The 12,173-nt window shown below is 38.6% G+C and overlaps 2 protein-coding genes across 3 annotated transcripts in view; one reads left to right on the top strand and one right to left on the bottom strand.

The window, feature by feature from the left end:
- The window catches only part of HLCS (holocarboxylase synthetase), a 126,659-nt gene extending 123,272 nt beyond the window's left edge, over positions 1–3,387 (top strand). For both annotated transcript variants that reach the window (XM_075518477.1, XM_075518478.1), the window contains exons 10-11: positions 310–523; positions 1,039–3,387. In XM_075518477.1, coding sequence (XP_075374592.1) covers positions 310–523; positions 1,039–1,207 — 383 coding nt within the window. In that variant the 3' untranslated portion in view covers positions 1,208–3,387. The remainder of the gene's footprint in view (positions 1–309; positions 524–1,038) is intronic.
- A 6,531-nt stretch (positions 3,388–9,918) lies between these two features.
- SIM2 (SIM bHLH transcription factor 2) overlaps positions 9,919–12,173 on the bottom strand; it is a 59,148-nt gene continuing 56,893 nt past the window's right edge. Inside the window, exon 11 of the mRNA XM_075518481.1 lies at positions 9,919–10,812. Within this exon, the coding sequence (XP_075374596.1) occupies positions 10,085–10,812 (728 nt within the window). The 3' untranslated portion in view covers positions 9,919–10,084. The remainder of the gene's footprint in view (positions 10,813–12,173) is intronic.

The raw sequence follows: 12,173 nt of genomic DNA, 5'->3' as shown, positions 1-12,173 counted from the left end.
AACTTGCCACTTACCATCTGCCTAAGCCTCATTGATAGGATGGTGTGTTGTTGAAAGGACTGCACTGGATTTGCTTCTACAATTTTGAGGAGGCGTTTTAAGGGCAAGAAACAACTAAAATCTGGACTGTGATTTGCAATTACGCAAGTAGGAAGATTTAAAGGTGTAAGAGACTGAAGAAAAACAGCTACTGGAAACATCCTTAGAGATAATTGTGTCAAGTAGTTAAATAAAGTACTGACTTTCTGGTGGTAATAAAGTGTTGGTATTTACAGATTGTGTCCTCTTCTTTTGGTTTGTCTTCTTCAGGCTTTGGATTTAATGTGAATAACAGCAACCCCACCATATGCATCAATGATCTCATCACAAAATTTAATAAGGAAGAGGGTAAAAACCTGAAGGCTTTAACTGCAGACTGTCTTATTGCAAGAACTGTAACTGTGCTAGAGAGGCTTATAGATATTTTTCAGGAGAAAGGTCCCAACGGAGTTCTCCCCCATTACTACAAGTACTGGGTACACAGGTAAGTATAATGTTCTTCTCAAACTTTCTTTTAAGAAAGTTGGAAAGAACTCATGGATATTTGGTCTTTTTCTATTTTTTCTACTAGCTTGCCTTTAAAACTAGTGACTTAATTAAAATATACTCCCAAGTAGGATGTAATTTTTTAAGGGAGAATAAAAATAGCACATAGTAAAATCAATGGACTAGCATGAGTTAAAGAGTGCTTCTAGGTATTTTACATGTATCATCTCAAAACAAAGGGAATTGAGAATAATTTGTTTAGCTAGTGATGAAGCTGCTGTACTCATGCCTTTTATTAAAAAAATAGATTGTTTGGATTAACTCCAACTCTGTTAATTCCACAGAAAGAAATTAAAGCAGGTAGAAAATGCTGCTGAAGATCATTCTCTGTAAAGAACCAGTGAAGTGGGAAATAAAAATACTCTGCTAGACATTAGTCCTCTAAGCTATTTTTAATTGTTTGTACAGTGTCCATCAATTAATGCCTAATTGTCTGGTTCTCTTTATTTGCAGTGGTAAGCAAGTCCGTCTCCACAATGAGGAGGGCCCGATTGCATGGATAGTCGGGATAGATGATTATGGATTCCTTCAAGTTCATGAAGAAGGCAAGGGTGTAGAGTCTGTGCACCCAGACGGCAACTCTTTTGACATGCTGAGAAACCTCATAGTCCCAAAGCATTAATAGTTCTCAGAGCTCCTAGTGCAAAAGGAGGCTCTTTAGCATTTGGCACCAAGCAGCTAAACTTGCTTAAAGGTGGGAAGGCGAGCTGATAGCTTGATTTTTATTTTTTTTTTTCCCTTCTGATTTTCTGATATCTGATTCAAAGGTTTTCTGATATCTTTGTTCTTTGACATGGATAACTTCAACAGTTAAGAAGAGGTAATTATCTCATTGCTGAAGGCCTTTATTCTTTTGTATTAACTTTAAAAGACATCTGTGTTGCCATTCTTTGTAAACATCTATTCTTTAAAAGGAGCCTGATTGCAAAGGAATACCTTGCAATGAACGGAACTTTCTCTTCAATTACACACTGTATTGAGAAACTGAAGTGGCTCTGTGTTTTGTTGTGCTTTAGCACAATCCAGTACAATATTTACATTTTTACTACAGTTTTTTAAAACTAAATTCTGTTTTATGCGTTTTCTGTGGTGGAAACAACTGGAAGAGCTCATCATATATTTCTGAATTAGCAGGATTACCACTGTGTTTAGATTCTGATCTAAGTAGAGCCTTGCTGATTTGGTTCTCCATGTGGGCCTGTACAATAGTTTACCATCCTGTGCTTTGGTCTCAGGTCTGCAACTCTGTCATGGCTGCCTTGAGTTTTTGGGGATTTTTCCATCAGCGCTTAAGAACTGTGGTTGTGTATCCAAATTATTTGTACTCTGCTCTTCTTAGTCAATTGAGTAAGATCATGATCTGAGTAAATCATCTTGTATCTCCTTTGAATCATAGTCTCCCAAGAGGCTTTAGCCCCTGTAAGAATAGCCCACTGGAGTAGTGGTATCACCTAGTTGCAATCCTCTTATCCAGGTTATTGTAGAGTCCCATTCCCAAGAGAGGGAAGTCTAAATAGTTTACAATTTAATAGTAATTCTATTGTAATAGTAATGAAGTTAAGCGAATAAATAAGAGAAAAATGCCCCGCTCTTAAAATCCCTACCGTAAACAACTGCTACAGTGAAAAAGAGAAAACAGGTAGTTAACCTGTGTCCAAATTCTCTTCCACTGTTTCTGTTGTCACCCCCTTTCCCAAAGCAGGGTATCTGGTTTTGCTGCTAACCATTAAGAGCAAGAGGTTTAACATCTGCTGACCTGAAAGTATCTTGCTTTGAGGGCTGGCTGCACAATGCCGGGTTAGGTGTAACAGCTCGGTCATGATTGGAAAGCATCGCGAAGTAGGCATGTGGGAGCTTCCATGCGATGGCAGCTTGTTGGGTTTTTCTCCCAGGCAAGGCGAATTTGCGCCAGGAGGCTTGGCCACCACAGCACTTCAAACAGTCCTCTGCAAATGAGAAGTTTGTCATAGGTGTGATGTGGCCAGCTTCATTTCCTCAAGTAGGCAGCACTGCTTATTACGTTAGCTTGTCCCTACTGAAGGTGGATCAGCCAAATTGGTTTCCACAAAGGACTTCTGTCTAGTAGCCAGAAATGGGGTTTTTAGGTTAAAGTTCACCTCATAAACAATCTGAACATGTTAGTAGATTGTTTCAGTTACAAAGCCAAGAAGTCTTAAAACAAGGAAGCTAGTCTGTAATGGTAATTTAGAGTAATCCTCACATATTAGGGTTTAGGTGGTTTGGCAGCAAGTGCTAGAAATTAAGTTGTCCCTGTTACATTGAGGATTTTATGCTCCATATCACAGTATATTTGTCTGTGTGCCTGGTTGTCCATACCCTGCTGTTTTGTTTTCCCCCACGATCCGCCTCATATGAGACTGCGCAACAATATTTCATGGAACTGTACAGTGGAGTGTAGACAGCTGTTAATTGGCATAGTTAAAATGATACACATGAACACCAGTTTTTGCTTTTTCCCACCAGATGCTTTCAAAACTGCTTTGGGCTGTTAATTTTTGGCAGCTACCTTTATTTCAGAATCAAATATTGCTGCATATTATAATCAAATGAAACTTGAGTCTGAGTTATAAAGTTTAAATAAAAAGAAGAACCTATTTATATATACATATATAAAAAATGTGTGTGCCCACATCTTCCCACATCTTCCTTGTGCATCTTCACTTTTCTACCTTTTCCTTCAAGCAGTTTATGAGCAACATAATATGTTTAATATCTTTATCAATGATCTGGACAAGGGGATCGAGTGCACCCTCAGTAAGTTTGCAGATGACACCAAGTTGTGTGGGAGTGTTGATCTGCTTGAGGGGAGGAAGGCTCTGCAGAGGGACCTGGACAGGCTGGATCAATGGGCTGGGGCCAATTGTATGAGGTTTAACAAGGCCAAGTGCAAGGTCCTGCACTTGGGCCACAGCAACCCCATGCAACGCTACAGGCTTGGGGAAGAGTGGCTGGAAAGCTGCCCAGCGGAAAAGGACCTGGGGGTGTTGGTTGACAGCTGGCTGAAGATGAGCTGGCAGTGTGCCCAGGTGGCCAAGAAAGCCAATGGCATCCTGGCTTGTATCAGAAATAGCGTGGCCAGCAGGACTAGGGAAGTGATCGTGCCCCTGTACTCGGCACTGGTGAGGCCGCACCTCAAATACTGTGTTCAGTTTTGGGCCCCTCACTACAAGAAAGACATGGAGGTGCTGGAGCGTGTCCAGAGAAGGGCAAGGAAGCTGGTGAAGGGTCTAGAGCACAAGTCTTGTGAGGAGCAGCTGAGGGAGCTGGGGTTGTTTAGCCTGGAGAAAAGGAGGCTGAGGGGAGACCTTATCGCTCTCTACAACTCCCTGAAAGGAGGCTGTAGAGAGGTGGGGGTCGGTCTCTTCTCCCAGGTAACAAGTAATAGGACGAGAGGAAATGGCCTCAAGTTGCGCCAGGGGAGGTTTAGACTGGATATTAGGAAATTTTACTTCACTGAAAGGGTTATCAAGCACTGGAACAGGCTGCCCGGGGAAGTGGTTGAGTCGCCATCCCTGGAAGTATTTAAAAGACGTTGGGATGAGGTGCTTAGGGACATGGTGTAGTGGTGGTCTTGGCAGTGTTAGGTTTATGGTTGGACTCGATGATCTTAAAGGTCTTTTCCAACCTATATGATTCTGTGATTCTGTGAACACATGCTGCTGCAGGTCAGCTGTGGAAAGCATAGCTCTGGTACTGTTTTTCCAGCCACAGAGTTTTACAAAGCTTTAGATCTGTACCTCAATCCAATATTTGTACCTAAAACGCTCTCTCTATTTTAGTACTGTAGGGTGTGCCTATAGGAAGCACCTTTGATTTTGCTTATATTCCAGATAGACCAATGAGTGCCTGTAGAGATTTCTTTTAACAACCAGGTCACGCATCAGGTTTTGACTTGAATTGCTTCCTTAAAACACTCTCTCCCTTTGCTAGGGACACAAACTGTAAAAGAATGACAGGGGAAAATGGTAAAACATGTTCCTGTATGAAGAAGAGCAGAATGGACCTGCAAACCTTCACTCAGCTACGCTACCACAGTGTCTGAGCAGCAGGCAGATGGATTTTTTAATAGTAAAATGGTGCAATATTTCCTGGTTGCTATTGTTCCTTTTGGATTTCTTCATTGCCTTCTTAGTGAAAGGCTTGTTCTATTCTCACTTGGAGTTGTAGGATTATTCTGAAAATTTTTGCATTGGAATGAAACTTAGTGTCGAACTTCTTCTGTGCAAATGAGAACTAGGCAAGTATGGATGTGTCGGAGCATAGGTGGGTGCTGTGGGAACGTACCCCTTTGCCTCTACTTTTTAGAGGCCCATTCTGTGTGTAGAAAGCTACGTGTTGTCCTGAGGAAGCAGCCTTGAGTTGGGTAAAGCGTTTGTTACAAACCTGACCTTTCCTTCAGAAGAACCAAAGAACTTTGCAAAGAAAATTCCCGTTGTATAGTGAGCAGCTGCATAAAGTCCTTCTGACTAGCAGCTGTTCCTGTCGAGAAAGCCAGTGAACCTTCCTGTACCACGCTCGCCTTAAGGTAGACGGGGAGTGCAGCCAGTGGTCTTACTCGTTTTATGCCAAACTTGGCACACCCAGAAAGCCACAACATTTTTGTATGAAAATCATTGTTACTGTTCTTCTTTATGTAGGACAGACAAATGTGGTGTAGAGTGTCTCTGGGCATAGGTATGGAGAGAATCAGACAACTCCAGATCCAGAAGTAATGCACTGAAAATGTTTCATTTCATTCAACTGTCTCGATTAGTAAAACACCTCTTTCATTGTGAGGCTGATGTCATATCTTAAACTATTTTCTTGATGAAGTGCTTTCAAAAAACATTTATTATGGTGTCCATATTTCTGTGACTTCATTTTTTTCCTCCTGGACTCTGATACAACATTCCTCATTACGCATTGTGAAAATATTTGTAGAGATTGTTTATTGATAGGAAAACTTCTGCCGAGCAGCCTGGCTGTGTTGGCACGTGTCTGTGTTCAGAAGGAGTAAGCGGATTGTGTCCAGTCAGCACCAATGCTGTTTCCAAAGATTTGAAAAAGGAAAAATGTACTTAACATTTAAGAGTCCAAGCAGTACACCTCACTTCTAGTAAAAGGTTTTATAAGACTTCAGAGCATTTTTTAAAATATATCCAACAAATATCATTACTTCAAGGGCTATTACCTAGAAATAATATTAAAGCATTTAGTTCTTTATGCTGCTGCTTTATTGTACAACAATTTTTTTTTATTTCTTTGCTTTTTCTGATTCAGCTACAAAACATCAGCAGTCTAAAAAATTACTCTCTGCAACTACTTTGGCGTATACAGTAGCTATGTAAAAAAAAAAACTGGGGGTACAGCTATCTGTCATGGAAAAGCTTTGTGCCGCAAAGAGCTGGTTCCTGGGGGTTACTGGTTTGATAAAAGCATTTGCATGCGTAACTTACTGCAGTGATGCACCGCACTGATCAGACACCAGAGAAATCAAATCTGGACTGAGGAAAGGACAGAGGTCAAAAAATGATGGCGTGCCGCAGGCTGCGCTCATGTAAGACAACTGAGAAAAAAGAACCGCGGGGAAGAGTTGTAAACTGACGTCGTGTTTGAGTACCTTGCATTAGCACCTTTCATTAGTGATTCTGTGTTATTTTCAGTTCTCCAAGGGTCTTCCTTTAAAATGCAACGTGGCTGAAATACAAGGATTTTTTTTTTATTTATTGTATTTTGTAGTACATTAACTGTCAAATATAGTGCATATTACAATTGAAATAAGTTTTCAACTATGCAACGTTATTCTTTGTGAAACCCTGTGTTTTGTAGTAAAAAAGGAATCCAACTCACTTTTCCTTTGGCTACAGGATTTTATTAACATTTTAACAGTTTTGTTTTACATAATAAATAAGCAAAAATGCTTTACATTTTTAGGGAATACATATATAATTCTGAGCATTAATAGGTTGTTTGTTTTGCGTGCTTTTTCACCTACATTTGCCAAATAGCTTTTATCTGCATCATATAAAAAAAGCAAAATCTAATGTTCAGGAAAAAATGGAATAATAAAATTTTCTCTGTGGTGTTTTTGAAGTATGACTGAAATGTTGAAAAAATACTTGGTGTCCTGTTTTGTGATTTTTAGAGAAATACTGGTATTCTGGCAGGTTTCCCATTCATTTGCACTTTCTCTCAGTGATGTATTCTCCAGTTTTACATCTGTTGTCTGCTGTGCTTAATTTCATTAAATTACTTCAATACCCATTTTCAGATTACAGGACTGCTGTGACCTGGAGTGAAGTCTGTTCCCTCTTCGCCTTATTTCCATTGCAGTGTTTCTATTAATAGGATAAAAACTTTGAGACCTCAATATGGGATTAACGTTTCCAACTTTACATTTTGGTAAAGCATTCCTTCTCTCACTCTCCTTCTCTCTCTCATTCTCCATGTCATTTGCTTGCTAGATCTGAACTCCCCTAAGAGTTAAAATCCTATCAAGGCGCATGACAAAGGTATCTATAGCGGCTCAGGCACGTACGGTAGAGAGAAATGAGGTTATTTTTCATAATATATTCCAATTCACGCTCCACTTCTGCGACATAATTTTTTCCAATTATTAAAAACATTGCCATTGTCAATGGCTGTGCCGCATTCTGCAGTACGAGCGCGCTATGAACATCTGCAATTTAACTGACCAAAAGTCATATTCTTCTCTCAATATAATTTACTCACATTCCAGATGCGAACATGCAATTGCTGTTTCTGTTTTGGAATGGCAGGAAAAATGTCTCACACATTTGCTTTTTTAATCACAGGTCTTTTCTAAAACCTACCCTGTATTATCATATGTGAATGCATAATTGATTCATTATTGCCTAACAGGGAAAGTTCATGCACCTGAATATCACATACTGTAAAACATCTGTGGGAGAATGATGGAACACCTCCTCTGCTCAGGCTCATTGAATAAAGCCTGGAAGTGTGAATAACAAGGTAGACGCTGGAAAAATATTTTGTGGTATTTTACTGAAAAATATCAATGGCATTTTTTCAACCGAAGCCTAATTTGTACGTTCCTGAAAACATGTTTTTGTAGTGAGAAGTACTTACTTACAAGAACGGAAAAATACACCAGATTGACTTTGTGTGCAGCAACGCCACTAATGAGGTATAGAGAAAAGTGTAGTATGAGAGTTGTGCATCAGGTTTCTTTTTAATGATGCAAACAATGTCAGTTACTCCTTTATAGGACATGGTTTTAATTTAACAAAATTAACATACAAGTCTTAGCATAATTGTGTCTTTTAAGGAGTTGGGCCCGTTTATTAGTACCCCTGGCTGGGAAGGCTGTTAACCCAAGCCACTGTAAAACGCACTTGTGTCTCATCGCTTCAAGTCACAAAGTCAGAATGACAATAATATTCACTCATAACGTTTCTGTAGACTTGTGAACTTCTCTAGCATTGGACGAACCAAGGACCGCCGTTACACTGAATGAGTGAATCTGCTGGTTTGGTTCTGCTTTTGTTTTTTAAGTCAGTATTCTGGTAATGACTGATGAGGTACTTTTTGCTGTATTTATCACGAAATATATTTTTCTTGCTTTTTTAGCAAATGAAAAAGTCAGACAGCTGTGAGCTTCCAAGTGAACACCAATTTAACTTCATAATAAAGCCTTCTCTGATAACCTTTTAATAAGAAGCAATAAAAATACTGAAAACTGTTTTCAAACATACATTTTAAAAGTTTTTTTGTGTACTCATAGCAATAAATATTCATACGTACAAGGAGGTGACTGAATATTATTGCTGCATATAAAAGATGGAGAACATGTAATTTTTAAAAGTGTGCATTTCATTACATTTTTATCTGACAAGGTGCAATCCATGAGCAAGGGTTTTTCCATATTGCACAAGCCAGGTAAGCATTTTCTTCAGCGAAGGTCTCTTTAGAGAGCATCCGATAAGAGAGGGAAAGTTTTAAAAGTGTAAATCAGCCTTGAATTGGGCTAAGAAATACAGCTAAGTATAGCTGACTCGGATCTACAACAGCCTTTATTGTTGGTATTTACAGCTATTATTTAGGGAGTCATTCCTTGTTTTATCAAGAGTGCACAATGTTTGGGGAAGTGCTTGGAAAACAAAGTGGACTGACCGTTGTCAATTAAACACACACAGATCAGTATCTCTCCTTGTTTGTAAACTTCACAGAGAAGTAAAAAAAGGGGAAAATCTATTCCTACTGGGCTGGACGAAATGTAAATGTGTGCTGTATGCTTTCCGCTTCTACCGTTTATTAGCACAGATTGAGATGTGTGCAAAGCGTTCCGTTCCAAACCCCGATGTCCTCAAACTCTGCTTTACTTCAAGTGCAACTTTGGTTTTTGTGGTTGTGCAATGGCTTTCGACTTTCCGTATTCGGATTGTCCACTGACGTTATTTGTGAAGTGCACGAATCAGTCAGATATTAATCTTACCTTTGTGTTGACAATGAGATTTATGCTTAAGGAAGTTCAGTGTGTTAAAAGCTGAACCTTTCAAACTTCAGAAGGCTACTGGTAAGTTTAAAATAGAGCATAAATGTTCATTATTCCCTTGACTATAAAGAAAATGTCTCTGGTGCTATTATTAAGATGTATTTTTGACTAGCTGGTTTGAAAATCTGCACAGCCTTCTCCCAGAATACTCAGTGAAACACACGTTTTAGAAGTTTCTTTTTCTTATTACAACATTTTATGGGGAGTAGTCTTTAGTTCCTGCTACGTGATTTGTCCCAATTTGCCATGACAAGACCTGTAACCCTTTAATACCTATCTTTGTATGTATTAATTTGTCATCTCGTTCCTTGTCAAGATAAATGGTGGTGGTAATCTCAGAACACTGAAATCTATGGTAAATAAATCAAATCTAGATTTGATTTATTTAGTTTTAAAACTTTTGGATAATTAATAAATAAGCTTTTTCCAAACTGAGTTCTGTTTAGTCAGTACAGCTGTATTACGGATACTAAAAATCACCACTCTTTAAACAAAGTTCATTCGCCAGGATGTTTAACACGTGGGTGGAGAGTTGATGTATGGTTTCACACAGTTTGTCAAAAATACCTAAACTAGAATGTATAGTTTATGATAATGATAAAAAAATCTTGAATGTATTTTGAGAAGGAGGGGTTAAGGAAAAAAATGTTCATCTTATAAATCTCTGCATATAACACCTATCATTTAGTTTTGTTGCACACTATAAAATAACAAAAATAAGATCTGTAACACGCCTTCTCACTGGCACCAGAGCTTAATCTGTGACAACGAAGCACTGAAGCTAGATGTAGGTTTTTTTCCTGACCTTGAAGGTACTGTTACAGGTGGCTTGCCAGGAACACAGGAGTCTGTCCCTCATTGACCTTCAGCTATGCTCAGTAAATGTAACCATGTTTTCTCATGCTTTTTGCAAATCATTACAGTTTGGCTTCTTAGTTAAATGTAAATACTCCTCTATTACCGTCACCTTCCGTTGGCTATTATTACAGAAGTTCCAATATAATGGGGTAGTGCAGATTCCTTGTGGGTTTCTGGAGAAGAAGCTGATGAGGGGCTTTGGTTTTTGTAAATAAGTGTATTTACTTCCTCGGAATTGTATCCATAATTTTCTCCTACATGTCCTGTCGCTGTACATGATGAAGTTTGAAATGTACCATGTTTGGCTAAAACATGGTGATAGTTTAGAAGCACAAATGGAACTTGTCCGGAGGGTCTCACATCCATCACACGTTCACTTTCAGAGTCATGATCAAGCTTTACAGTCATTCTCTCGTCGCTGTCCAGTTCATCTAGATTTGTAGCGTGGTGACTAATATGCCCGTATTTGGGTTCTTTCATACAAATCCTTCTTGTTTGCTCATAGACTGAGGGCATTGGCAGGAGATGACTTAATTGTCCTATAGCTTTAGACTGGAAACATTCCGATTTTGGCAGCAAAGAGTTAGCTAGTGAGTTTGAAAAAGAACTTTCATTAATGCTCATTTTTTCTTGTAGGTCTCTGTTAAAAGCTAACTTGTTTTCTTCTTTAATGAGGTGGTGAGGTGGCTGAATCCTGGTTTCTATTTTGTTGGGCTTCATGATGCCGGAATCATAAATCTCTTCTTTGTATCTGCTGCCTGGCATGGGTGCTGTGCAGCTTGTAAAGTTGTCGGATAGAGCATCTTGGCTGTATCTTCTGTTTGATATGGGCACTTGCAGGAAAGAGAAAACATGTTAATTACTGACAATGAGCTCATATAATAGTTAGACTCTAACACTTTTTATGACTGAACTTTAATACCCATTTGGTTTGGGCCAGCTCCAAGTCCCAGTGAAGACATCAGAGACATTCCCATTTGCCTCAGTGGCTTTGGATAAGTCTCTTCAAGACAGTGCTGAAAAGCAAAGAAAACAAAAAAACCCAACCCATTCAGAAGGGCCAACAGTGCTGAACAGTTCTGAAAAGGTTTTCCATATGAAGTGCCCATTTGTTTATTTGACTGAATAATTCTAAATCGTGCTCATTATTGATACGGTTAAATCAGGGAAATTAAACCAAAGAAATATTTGGAAATGTGCCCTGCTATCAAAAACCTTGACCTTCAGTAAGGTCTTTTCAGAGATTTATCAAACGATTTACCAAAGGATGGATAACACTTATTACATGTCAGTGATTCAATGATTAGAGTAAAACAGAGTTTATTCTTCCTCTTACTGTGGAAGTGTATTGGACACTTGCCCTTGTAAGGAGAGAAGAGAGTGTGTTGTATTACATCCTGATGTGTCAGTATCTAATTTGTGATACCTATTTGTGATGTATGTAATACCTAGATTGTGTCATGTTAAAGGCTCTGCTTTTTCTCTTTCAAAAACTAGCATCAGATATTAAAACCATCTGTTGAAAAGCAACATAAATACTTCTTGAGTAATGCTGTATCTCCGATTTTAAGGTACTATCATGTAAAAAGCTATATGTATAATATAAATGTAATTTACAACATACCCTGAGAATGTTTGTTTGAATGTGGGAGTACTAAACTGGATATGCATGGAAAATCAGAAGCTAGATTCTTACATTTTCAAGAGAGTATGACCCTACGATTTCTATTCAGGCTTTTCCTCTAAAATATATTGAGTAATCTTAGTTTTCGCTTAAGTTTCTGCATGGTAGCTGAACTCTTGAAACAATTTGAATTGTTTTTATCATTTTCTGCTTGGTTTACACAGCTTTTCCTTTTGTACACTCCTGTCTACAAACAGTAAGGGGAAAAACCACTGGTTTACTCCTATACGGTATGGCTAAAATTAGGCAAGTACTGATTTTTTTGCACTGTCTTGTATGAACAGTTTGACAGTTATACTACTCCTCCAAGGCGTATTTGAAAGTTTTATGTTAAAGGGTAAATGAAGCACTTAGCAAATTTCTCAAATTAAACCTAAACTCTATTTTGTGTTATGCTCACTGAAAGCCCTGGACACCTAAGTGCTTTTTGTAAAGGGATTTTCTGTTTTTCTAAAAATTTTATTCAACATCTTAAAAGTTTTGGAGTTCCCCTGTAGTGGTTGCTGACGT

This window comes from Mycteria americana, chromosome 1 (genome assembly GCF_035582795.1).
Source record: "Mycteria americana isolate JAX WOST 10 ecotype Jacksonville Zoo and Gardens chromosome 1, USCA_MyAme_1.0, whole genome shotgun sequence".
Classification (NCBI taxonomy): domain Eukaryota; kingdom Metazoa; phylum Chordata; class Aves; order Ciconiiformes; family Ciconiidae; genus Mycteria; species Mycteria americana.
Note: the sequence above shows the minus strand (reverse complement) of the source record. Positions and strands in the feature narration are given on the sequence as shown.